The 11,760-nt window shown below is 48.9% G+C and overlaps 1 protein-coding gene across 2 annotated transcripts; it reads left to right on the top strand.

Annotated features, from left to right (window-relative positions):
* The first annotated feature begins 1,293 nt into the window (after positions 1-1,293).
* On the top strand, positions 1,294-3,141 carry LOC127019682 (transcription factor SOX-3-like). Of its 2 annotated transcripts, XM_050901850.1 has the most exons (2): positions 1,366-1,417; positions 1,457-3,141. In XM_050901850.1, exons 1-2 carry the CDS (start codon positions 1,366-1,368, stop codon positions 2,320-2,322), a joined length of 918 nt encoding a protein of 305 aa, XP_050757807.1. In that variant the 3' UTR covers positions 2,323-3,141. The 2 variants fall into 2 exon arrangements, with proteins under 2 accessions (XP_050757808.1, XP_050757807.1); XM_050901851.1 differs by having other exon boundaries at positions 1,294-3,141.
* The last annotated feature ends 8,619 nt before the right edge of the window (positions 3,142-11,760 follow it).

Genomic DNA, 11,760 nt, shown 5'->3' with positions numbered 1-11,760 from the left:
CCATGCAGGTGTGGGTGTCCGTGCCTGGAGGGAGGGAGGGAGGGAGGAAGGAAGGAAGAAAGGAAGGAAGGAAGGAAGAGGGAAGCCCATGATTGACAGCTCCAGTGAGCTCCGCTCCACTCACACACCCTCCGCCAAAGTTTTCTTTCACACGGAAGGAACTTTGCTGTTGCCATGAAACTTGGGGGTTTTGCAAGCGCCGTCCCCTCCCCCCCACTCTCTTTGGGGCAGCCGAGTGGAAAAACTCAAGTGGCAATGGGGTGGGCGTAGGTGGGGATGGCCGGGAGCGCCCTGCCGGCAGTCAGCCTGGCCCCGCTCGCATCCGCACCGCCGCCTCCCCCGGGCTGCGCCGGCGTGCTGCCGCGGGGCAGCCCTTCTCCCACCGGGACGGCGTGCCCGGCGGCCATGCCCGGTCCCGGCAGGGCAATGCGGGTTCTCTCCCAGGAGAGGGCTCAGAAAGGGAAGAGTTTAGTCAGTCCGCCCCCCTTCATCCGCTCCAGGGGGGTGTCCGTGCAGCGCGGGCTCGCTCCGTCTCCAGGCAGCTTCTCCGGGCTTGGCACAGCGTTAACAACACGGCTGTGCATCCACCCGGGAGCCCCAAACCTCTTTGTGCCCGGCAAACGCACGGCTCCCGCTTGCAGCGCAGCGCTCCGCCCCGCTCCTCCTCCCCGCGCCCCCGGAGGGCAGCCCCGGGCCGCCCGCCGCCCGGGCCCGCTCCTTCCCCCGCGGCGCGGCCGGCAGCTGCGGGAGCCCCCCCAGCTTCTCTGCCCCGCGCAGCCCCAGCTCTGCCCCGGCCCGCCGCTTGGACCACCGGCCCAGAGCCGGGGGCAAGTGCAGGGCCCGGGGGCTGCGGGGTAGCGGCGCCCGGGGATGCGGGGGGGGGGGGGGAGTCCGGCACCAGCAGCCCTGAAACGCCAACTTTTTGGCTCCCCCCAGCTGGTCAGTTACCGGCGTCGGGGCTGTCGGGAACCGCTCGCTGATTGGCTGCCGCCCGCTCATTTATAGCCCGTCAATCAAATACCCCCGGGATTGGTGTGCGCATCGCTTGGCGCTGCCCGCGGGAAGCGCTCCGCTCCGCACCGCTCCGCAGACGCGGCCGCAGCAGCAGCAGCAGCAGCACCACCACCACCACCACCACTACCACCACCTCCTCCTCTTCCTCTTCCTCCTCCTCCTCCTCCTCCTCGCGGAGCGGCGCCTCGGGCCCGCCAGGCGGAAAAACTTCCTCCTCCCGCAGCAGCCGCCCAGACAGGTTCTTTCCCCTTGTGGGGTTTTTTTTTGTTTTTTTTTTTTTTTTCAACTTCCTCTCCCCGATCTGGTGCCCGCCTGCCCGCCACCCTGGCGCACCTCTTGCCGTCTCCGGCCATGTACAGCATGCTGGAGACTGAGATCAAGACGCCGCAGCCCACGCCGGGCAGCGCCGGGGGCAACCCCGCTCCGGGCAGCAACGGCAAAGGCGGCGGAGGCGGCGGGGCCAGCAACGGAGCGGGAGCCGGCTCGGACCAGGACCGGGTGAAGCGTCCCATGAACGCCTTCATGGTGTGGTCGCGGGGCCAGCGGCGGAAGATGGCCCAGGAGAACCCTAAGATGCACAACTCGGAGATCAGCAAGCGCCTCGGGGCCGACTGGAAGCTGCTGAGCGACGCCGAGAAGCGGCCCTTCATCGACGAGGCCAAGCGGCTGCGGGCCGTGCACATGAAGGAGTATCCGGATTACAAATACCGGCCCCGAAGGAAGACCAAGACCTTGCTGAAGAAGGACAAATACTCGCTGCCCGGCAATCTGCTGGCCCCGGGGGGGGGCAACGCGGTGAGCAGTCCCGTCGGGGTGGGGCAGAGGATTGACACTTATGCCCACATGAACGGCTGGACCAACGGGGCTTACTCACTGATGCAAGACCAGCTGGGCTACAGCCAGCACCCAGGCATGAACAGCCCCCAGCTGCAGCAGATGCACCGCTACGACATGACGGGCCTGCAGTACAGCCCCATGATGTCCACGGCCCAGACCTACATGAACGCCGCCTCCACCTACAGCATGTCCCCCGCCGCCTACGGCCAGCAGCCCTCCACGGCCATGAGCCTGGGCTCCATGGGCTCGGTGGTGAAATCCGAGCCCAGCTCGCCGCCTCCTGCCATCACTTCCCACTCGCAGAGGGCCTGCCTGGGAGACCTGCGGGATATGATCAGCATGTACCTGCCCCCGGGGGGGGATGCCACAGACCCTTCCGCCCTGCAGGGCAGCAGGTTACACAGCGTCCACCAGCATTACCAGAGTGCCGGGACTGGCGTGAATGGTACCGTACCACTAACTCACATATAAACTTGGCTGTTCCGGACGGCTCCCCGTCTTAATCCCTAACCCCACCACCGCTCCCTGACCACACCGGGACGTACGGCAGTGTTGCTCGGCTTAGCAGACTTAATACTAACTTTGGAGAAATTTTAAAAAGGAAATCCGTTAGTTGTGTCCTTTTTTTTTTTTTGGTACAAAAAAAAAAATATTTGAGCAAGCTGTTATTTTAATAGAGCACAACGCCTGCCTCCTAGAAGCCGCTGTGAAGTTTTCAAACCACGGCAACTTCTTTCCTGGTTTCTGCTAGGTTGGGCACTGTTTTATTCGCTTAAAAGTTTTTAAAAGATCTTGCATCTTCCAGTTTGATTTCTAGCGTTGCAATGACATAAGAAAAAAAAACCGGCGGGCTTTTGCTTTTAAACTCAGTTGTTCACATTATCGTTGTGGTTTCTTAAGTGTTTTGTTCTTCCCACCTTACCAAGCCTCGCTTGATTTCTAGCCACAATCTGTAGCTTTCAAGACTTTTTAACTTTAGGGTTTTGTTCCTTAAAAAAATGGGAGGTGGGAGAGAGCTGTGCGGGTCGCAAACACATTTCTTTTATTTATAGTAAGTTGTGTGTCTTGGTTTTTCTTAAGCTGTAAACAAACTTATGTAAATTGGTTTGTGAATTTTACTGTGAACCATGTTTTGACATATCAGATGAAGAAACGTTTTAGTTTTGTTTACCGGATTTCTTCAAAAAAAAAAGTCATCGAAATACTCCTTCCCTCTCCCTGTCCCTAGTCCTCGTTTGCTTCCTTCTTCCAAACGAAGAGAGATCAATAAATTTTATATCATCAGGCACGTCGGCAGTCTCCGGGCGGTTTGTGCGGGGGCGGGCGCGCAGCCGGTCCCTCCGCGGCGGCGAGAGGCGCGGAGCGGGGCCAGCGCGCTCCTTGGCGGGGCTGCCCGCAGCAGCCGCGCTCCCGCCGCCCGGTCAGGAGCCCGGGAGCTGCCATCGCTTTTCGGCCGGGTTTCTGGGGCTGCCGCGCGGCGGTGTGTTTTGGTTGGGGGGGGGGGAGGCGGGGAGTGCTCCTTCCAGTTGATTTTCTTGCGGGACCCGGCCCGAGAAAGCGTCGCTGTGCTACTGAAGCTGCTGCTCTCTGAGCCGCCGGCCACTTGTTGCCTCTCCGCCCGGCTGGTTTCTCTCGGCCGACGAGGCGGAAAGGGGGTTACACTATGCGCCACCTTTTTTTTTTTTTTTTTTTCCTCTGGAGGATTTGCCTAGAAACCCGAGCTCATCTGAAATATTTACAAAAGTAAAACCCGTTGGGGAACTCTTAATTAGACTCTATTAAAAATGAATGGTTACAAGAGTCCCCAGAGGAAATAAATAATTCAATCTTTTCAGTATGTTTGGCGAGTGTGTTTTTAGTCTGGACAACTTTTCTTTTCTTTCCTTTTTTTCCCTTTTTTTTAGAGGTCTGCGTTATTCCTGGCTGTATTTCTGTGGGCGCTGCGGAACAGCCCCGAGCTGCAGCCCCGCGGAGCCCCGGGGCCGCCGGCCGAGCGGGAGACCGCTTATCCCTCCCTCTGCTCGGCGGCAAAAGTCCTCTTCTCGGCCGAGCCCTCGGCTCCTCCTGGCTTCCAGCGGCGGCCCGGCGGGGCCGCGGGCCGGGCTCAGAGCTCGCCGAGCCGGGCGGCCGCTCCGCAGGCAGCGCTCCCTTGCAGGCGGTCAGCGCATTTCGCAGCGCAACCTCCCCTCGAGCATCTGCTTTTCGTCTGTTTCCACTAACCTTTTCACTGTTTGTCTTAGTACAGAAGGAAAGGGAGCGGGAGGGTGCTTTTGTTTGTTTTAGTTTTGGTTAAAGGGGCCTGCTCTGCTCGCCCCTTATGAACACCGGCTTCGGGGAGACTTTGCGCCCCTCCGCTGTCCGCTTGCGGCGGCCGAGATCTGCCGGGGGCGGTGGGAGCCGCTTTCCCTTCCCTTCCCTTCCCCGCTGCTTTCCTCCCTGCCCGGCCGCTTTCCACCCTCCCCGCCGGTCGGGCCGGGGGCCCCGCGCTGCCTCCCGGTCCCGCAGCGTGGATGCCCCGGCAGCGGCGCCTGCCTTGTTCTCCGCCGGGAAGCACGTCCAGACCCGGTCAGGGCCTTCCTCCAGCTCTTCCAAGAAGAAAATCAATGTTCTGCAAACCACACCGAGACTCTCCTTCTCTGGTGCGGGGTGCCTGGCTCCTGGCCACCCGGGGAAGCGGGAGTGCCGGGAGCAGCTCCTGCAGGTCCTCAACCCGGGGAGAGACCCCGGGCCACGCACACTGCCCTCCGCACAGACAAGCCCCTGGGCCGTCTGCCCTCTGGTCCGTGTGGTAAGCCCCTGGCACCACACATGCTCCCCTCTGCTCAGGAACAGCCGTGCCAGGACTGGGGGTAATCACTTTGCAAATGAGAACCCAATGTGTTTAATACCCTCAGCTCAACTCCTTCCATAACATTTCTGGTGAAATCTGGCAAACCTGTGGCATTGCTTTCTCCTGTTAGCGCTGCTACCCATCAGGTAGGAGTATGCCTGTTACCAGCTCTGTGAGGAGAAGCAGCCCCATAACCCAGAGATCTGAGAGAAGGAGATACGACCAGTGGTGTTACAGTACATGGAGATATGCAGGGGGGCGGCAGCAGGGGGGACATCTCAGCTGGGGGTCAAACTGCTCCCCAGTGCTCTCCAGAACAGGCAGTGCCAGGACAGCTCGGGGAGGGGAAGCGTGTCAATCCTGTTCCCTGAAACAGGTCTCCCTCAGCCTTCCCAGACACGCGCGCAGTGTAAGTCTGACACAAGTGAGCACTCCTGAGCAGGTGAGCTGCTGCCAGCACTGGAATTGTATTTGGTATCTTTAGAGTCGAATTGCAGCTGCATCATTGTAGGTAGTTGGTCTCTTCATCTGAGTTCTCTGGAAGTGGATTCTCTGCCACGAAAGGGGAGAAACACTGTTCTTCAAAGGTTTGCAGTGTTTTTAAGTTCAAGTTATCCTCCTCGTATGCCATAAGTCAGGGCCTAAGGAGAGTTTGTGAGCAAGTCCCTGAGGGGTCACAGAGAGATGCCTCTGTATAAACTACCTTGTTCTCTCTGAAAGCTCATCTCAGTGGTTTGGCTTGTGGATGCTTTTCCTGAGCTATTGATTTTGAGATGCCCAGACAAAATCCTCCACGCAGTTTTCAGCTTCCTGGGGCTGAACTTTATCCTGAAGTTCATAAGTTGTGGGCAGAGCTTGTGGAAGGGGTTGTAAACAGGCACACACCACTGGATGGGGGAGAGACCCGTTGCAAGCTGAAAGCAATGAACTCAGCCTTGTACATAAGTACAAGTACAGATACAGCCTCTTCTTCCCCGAACACGAGTGTATTTTCCATCGGAGAGCCAACAGCATAGAGGGAGACATTGCCTGAAAGACAACTTTTTTTTCAAAGAAGAGCACTGTTACATCCTTCACTTGGACTCAAGAAATTTGCCTCAAGAACAAATGCAGAAACATGTTCCCTTTAGAATTAATGAAGGTATGTTTTATTTGTACTGAACTTCATTTTTACATTTTCAGTTTATTCTGGACGTAGACATACACCCTGCATTCATTCAATCTAAATGCCTTTTGAGCAATGCCCATGTAGGATTTCACACTCCCGCTTGAGTGGGAGGGATCAGAATCGAGCCATTAACATTCTCAGGGAGAGCAGGTGAAGTTACAAACAGTTATGTACGAGACGTTGGTTCTGTGGAAGATGTGTCTGCACAGGATCCTTTGCTCCAAAAATCCACAGCACTTCGCAAGATAGGGCTGTAAGTGAAATGCTGAGTCGTTGCATGTGCAAAATCGTTAGCAACTGTTTTCACAGTTAAAAAACCTACGGCCTTATTGTAGAACATCTGGAATAGATGCAAGTGCATCCATTATCCTTAGAAAGACTGAACATCAGCTGTGGAGAGGTTAATAATGTTAGCATTTAAGTGTAATGATAATATTTAGGCTTTTGCGTTAACACTTTTTGAATGGAAGAGTGGAAGATCACACTTGGTGCTACTGTTAGCCTGTCAAAAAACAGTGTATTGGGTTACATTTTCATGGTTCCTTCCTATACCAAAGAGCTGCAGAGTTAATTTATTTCAACAAAAATTGGTAAGTGAAAATATTTTAAATTAAAATTTTGAGACAGGCTGGTTGGAGAGTAAATTCTAATAATTAGCAGAGGAATCTGATTGTGGGTATTTTAAGAATTTTTTTTAAACCACATGCTTTTGGTATTTCTAATATTTTTTGCTGTAAGAAGAGATGAATACCAAATTCAGTAAAAGATGTATGATTAGCATAAACACTTTATGAAAGCATTTATAAATCGGTACTTTCCCATATCAAACATGAGACTAAGAAAGATACTTTTCAGGAACATTAGAAAGATAGGAACTTGTCTAACTATCTTCCGATGTTAATGGAAAGAATTATTTCATAGGAATGAATACAGCAGAAGAGGTGAAGTCAGGTGATGTTTGGGACTGGAATGTTGTGACTATTCCAAATGCCTGCAAAAGGGAGAAGTTTGATATGGCTTCTTTTCTACTTATATAGACCTTGATCCTAGATCTATTGTAGTCAAGTCCAGTTAATTTACATGGTGCAGATTCAGATTATTTCTATGGTAAACCTGGAGTGACAAAACACGGAAAACTTAAAGAGATAAAATTTGAATCCATTTCTTTTAAGATTTCTCAAGGAAGGAGTGGAGAGCTGTTATTGCAGATCTGTTTGCATGGGGTAATTTAGTGGTTAATGCAGATTAAGTTTTCCAGAATAGTTTCCCATATGCTTCTCTGTTGTGACTTTTTACTGATGCCACTGGATGCAATAATAATTGCAACACAGTGACGTATTTCACAACAGAATGTCCTCAGGATGAGGAATTAATTATTCTTTGCTGTGAATACCCTTCACAGCCAACTTCTTTGTATTGCTAGTCAAGTAAAAAGGATTTCAGATTTGCTTCCTCCAAAGACATCCTCAGAAGCTCTTTATCCATTTTATACCTCAGTTTTCCCGTTTCTAAAATGGGATCTATACCTACTTAGTGCAGCACAGGAGGTTGGAATGCATGTGAGCAAGTGTGTGGGTGAGAGCAAGAGAAGGGGGGGGAGGTGTCACAGTAAATCCATAGAGATGTGTTTATACCTCCTCTGTGATTAGAAAGAAAAGTATGTACCACTTAAAGGTTATTTAAGTCAGCATTATGTTCAGAATGCTCAGCTTTATTGTTGTTGCTAAGTTCAATTATACCATATTTATGCCAGGTTACTTTTATTCAGTAATACATCAAATTAAGCTAAATCGATCTGAGCATGATTTGGCCTGGTTTAAAAATACCTGTGTAACTGTAAGTCTCAGATTCATGTCCACATGAGGAAGCAGTTTGGGGGCTTTAACACATTACTGCCCCAGAGCTGTTTGCCCAGTTGATTTTCTGGAAATCACGACACCTTTTTCTGTGCTTTGGCCATCACAGTTCACATGCTGGTGGATTGGTGCAAACTCACCTCGGCTGATGGGGAGAAGTGTGAAACATAAACTACTGCATAAACCGTGCTGCTTCCAAAGAAATGCAAAATGAAGCAGGTTCTCAGAGCCCCAAATTGCTGTGTGTATATTCCACATGCACAGCAGCCCAGAGCTCGAAGAGTCAGGCATAAGTGGGGAAGGGCCTAGGAATAAGAGGGAAATTAAGCAATGTTAAAAACTTGTGAGCTTCTGTCATTTATCTCTTCTGGGGCTTCTGATTGAGACTTCTGGCCTTGGAGAGCTTTTTTCTTTGTCTCCGTGAAGAATATTATGCATCTTTTCTGTACAGGCCATAGGAAATAGTATAGCAGTGATTGCACCAAGCCTTCAGGATTTCCCCTTTGTACTAGACTCAGCTTATTCATTTCATGCATCATCATTCACAGCTTGCTGTGCTGATTTCAAAAATTCTATACATCTACTTGACACAAAGGGGAGAGACAGAACATAGTGGTAGACGTGCCTTAGGTGCATGTAACGACTGTTCTTGAATGCCATTTGCAAGGGAAGAAATCTTGAAAGTCAATGGGAACTTTGCCCGTTCAGAGTTCAGGATAAGGCACTTGGCATTGATTTCATTTTCATTGTACTGTGCTGCCAAGTCAGAAAAGCTTCTCTTCCACAAAGTTAAGAAAAGATATTTTAATCCAAATCATTCTTTTATTTTCTTTTTTTTTTTTTCTCCTGTCTTTTTTTTACCTTTAAGATTCACTGGGCAGTTTTCATTTTACAGCCTGTAAATAGCAAATGTCATAGTAGGAATTCCTTTTAAGAAGTAAGTTATACTTTCATTATTGAGGAAAAAGTTCCTTTCTTTTAAACTTTAGTCTGTTAAACAGGTGAACATTTGTGAAACAGGTGTGAATTTTTTATGAGCATACCAGAGCTGGCATAGTAACTTCATTAACTGTCATGCCCCTAAAGTAAAAGGAAGTAAAGGAGCTGAATATACAAACTGGCAAACGTATGCATCAAGGTAATTCTGTGTAGTTTTCCAGGCATTCAGCAGGTCGCATGAGTTGCTGCAGCAAGGATTAGCCCTGTCTGTGTTCTCTTGGGGAACGTCCTAAGAACAGTTGAAGTTTTTCTGACCTGGCCGATTTTGTGCAGAGCATGCAATGTTATAACAAAAGTTTTTTTTAAACTATTCTCAAAGTAAGGAGACTAACTTCTTGAAAGTATTTTGCTTCCTTTTCCAATAACTCTTCTGCTCTTCTTCTCTCAATAGATTTCAGTCTGTACTTGTGTCAAAAGGGAATAATTTTAGCCAAGAACAAGATTTGAAAGTCCTGTGTAAGCAGGTACTAATAATTTTGGATTAATCATTAAAGGAAATAAGGATTCTTTTGTTGTTTTTTGTTTAGACAGCAGTATAACACAAAGATTATTTAAGAATTTAGACTGTGGTGGCATTCAAAGATCTCCTGCTGGAGATTCTGGAGCAGGAAACACGATTGTTTTGCCTCTAGCAGAGGACTGTCCATCTGTGCGCTGGAGTTACTTTGTTATTCAATGACTGACAGACCAATTAACAATAGGAGGAGACTTGTGAACTACATGGAGAAGCATGGCACTGCCAAAATCTGGCAGATCATTTGGATTTCCTGTTACATGAAACTTCTCCCACAATCACTTTCTCTTCAATTATTCAAGAGACGACTAGAATTTAGGCCAGCCTAAGCAGATTTCAATAGCACTGAACAAGCATTAGATGAGATTTTGCAGTCCTATGTCTGATTCCTGTGCTCTGGTTCTGCTTGGCTCCATCTCCCTCCTTGATCCTGCCAAGATTCAGAAACTGGATATGAACATAGCCTCCACATCTAGGGGAGTACTGACCGTACAGTCCGACTCTTTTTTGGACAAATGTATTTTCACTGGGCTGTCAGAATGTCAGTTCAGGATACTGCTCTGATACACACAATCTTGAGAAAGTTCATTTCTTCTTACACTGAGATTTCATCGTGGGAAAATCCTTCCTTTCCTAACAGAACTACTGATCTCTACTTTTCATCACATTTTAGTTCCAAACAGCTTCACACCAGAAGCTACCAACCGTAGCCAGTTGCTGACAAGATATGAAGATATTGCTGACATCATGATAGTGCAAGAGTTGGGTGCTGAGCACCTCTGTACCTGGCTCTGTATAGGGCTTCAAGAGGAGGAAGGGGGACTAATGGAAAATACTGCCCAGGAGTGGTGTTGGGAAGGCACTGGCAAACATTTGGTGCTTGATCTGCTTCATCTGCGGTGCAAAGCAGGTAGATGAGTGGCAAATGTCCTTTTGTCCATATGCCCTCATGGGCAAGCCAGTCTGGGTTGAAAGCATTGCTAAGTGAAGCCAGAGTTTCTGTATCTGGATGGAAGCCAGAATAAGAAGGACAACTTGATGCTGAAGTAAGGGCATATTAACTTTCTCTGAAAGTGCTTTGTGGTTATAGCACTAGATTGTCTGCTTTGATTTGTGACAAGGAAGTAGGTGAATGTGGTCCTTGAATGAGAAGCAGCCCATAGGGTAACCTCCTTGGTGAGTTTCAAAACTGTGATGGCTGAGATTGTTACCTACCCATGAGAGAATTTCCTGAACAATTCCTAGTAAGAACCACTGCCAGCTGTAGGTTTTAAGATTTCTGCCTTGGCTTGCCCGTAGAACCACTGGGGAGAGAAGAAGCAAGTGGAACAGACCTTCATCAGGGAGATAAGAAAGTCATAAGAAAGTCAGGGTTATAAGCATAGGGTTAAGCAGCTCAGGTGGGAGGGAGAGGATTTGGGTTTACCTTGCCTACTTCATGAGAAACAAGAATGCTTCCAAAGCGGGAGCAGGTAACTTTGTAACAAATTGCACCACAAATTTTGTTGCAAAAATAACCCTGAAGCAGTTTTTATGTTAACATACTTTAGACTGTGAGCTTTTCAGAGGAATAGGACTTGTTTTCCCCAACTTCTAAAGCATTAGGTGTGATTTTGATGATCACACTCATTCATATATCTAAGCAGGTTTAATCACCATTTGTGCCTGTCTTAATTCCAGCTCCCAGGACTGGCAGCCCAAAAGGAAGTGTGGGAAAGCAAATAGTAACCCACAGCATGGGAGGTAAGTGAAAGCTGTGGCTCTGTGAAACGCATTGTTCCAGCTAAACTGAGACCCTTTCCTTTTCTTTGAAGCCTTATAAGGCAGTGTTCATGATCTGCAGTGGTGCATGTGGAAGGCAGGACTAGAGACAGAGTGCCAATTTAAAAGTAGGCTTTTATGATTTAATCGCAAATATCATTCTCTTGCTGCAGACATGAGAAGTATGCATATAGAAAATGGCATTGTGACAAATAGTACCAAGAGGTTTTTTTCTGAGTCCATTTAGTGAAGGCTGGGCAGGGAGGTTAGATGTAAAAAAGGAGAATGATACAACTAATGGAGATGGAAGGGGAAGGCCCAAAGATAATGGGATGAAAGGAGTTTATCACCTTGAAACATGTATGTTTCACTTCTGAGGATTATTTAAAACTGTGAAGAAAACAATGCAATGTTATTTTATATTTAAAATACGTCTGTATTTTCTGTGTCTCATAGTTACTTTTTCAATATGCACGTGACCAGAATCTAGCTTATCCTTACCTTGAAGTGTGAGCACAACAGAAAAATCAGTTGTAGCTAATGAATGAACAGGAACAATAGAGATCTACTGGCATTTGTCCCTAAAATCTCTGTGTGAAGGGGAGGACAGGGGAGCTTTGGGAGGGAGCTAGCCCAGATCTGCTGAATTTCGATGAGGATTTCTCTAGTTTGTCTCCCATTCTGGTTGGCTGCATTATTATTTATTTCATCACTCAAATTGTAGTAGGTGCTGCTTGCCTTACAGTGTGAATAACAAGCTGTTGGGCTCAGTAGAGTTCAC

This window comes from Gymnogyps californianus, chromosome 9 (genome assembly GCF_018139145.2).
Source record: "Gymnogyps californianus isolate 813 chromosome 9, ASM1813914v2, whole genome shotgun sequence".
NCBI classification, from domain to species: domain Eukaryota; kingdom Metazoa; phylum Chordata; class Aves; order Accipitriformes; family Cathartidae; genus Gymnogyps; species Gymnogyps californianus.
Note: the sequence above shows the minus strand (reverse complement) of the source record. Positions and strands in the feature narration are given on the sequence as shown.

Excerpts from the sequence above, each read along its gene's own strand:
- LOC127019682 (XM_050901851.1), top strand. The coding sequence starts at position 1,366 with ATGTACAGCATGCTGGAGACTGAGATCAAGACGCCGCAGCCCACGCCG.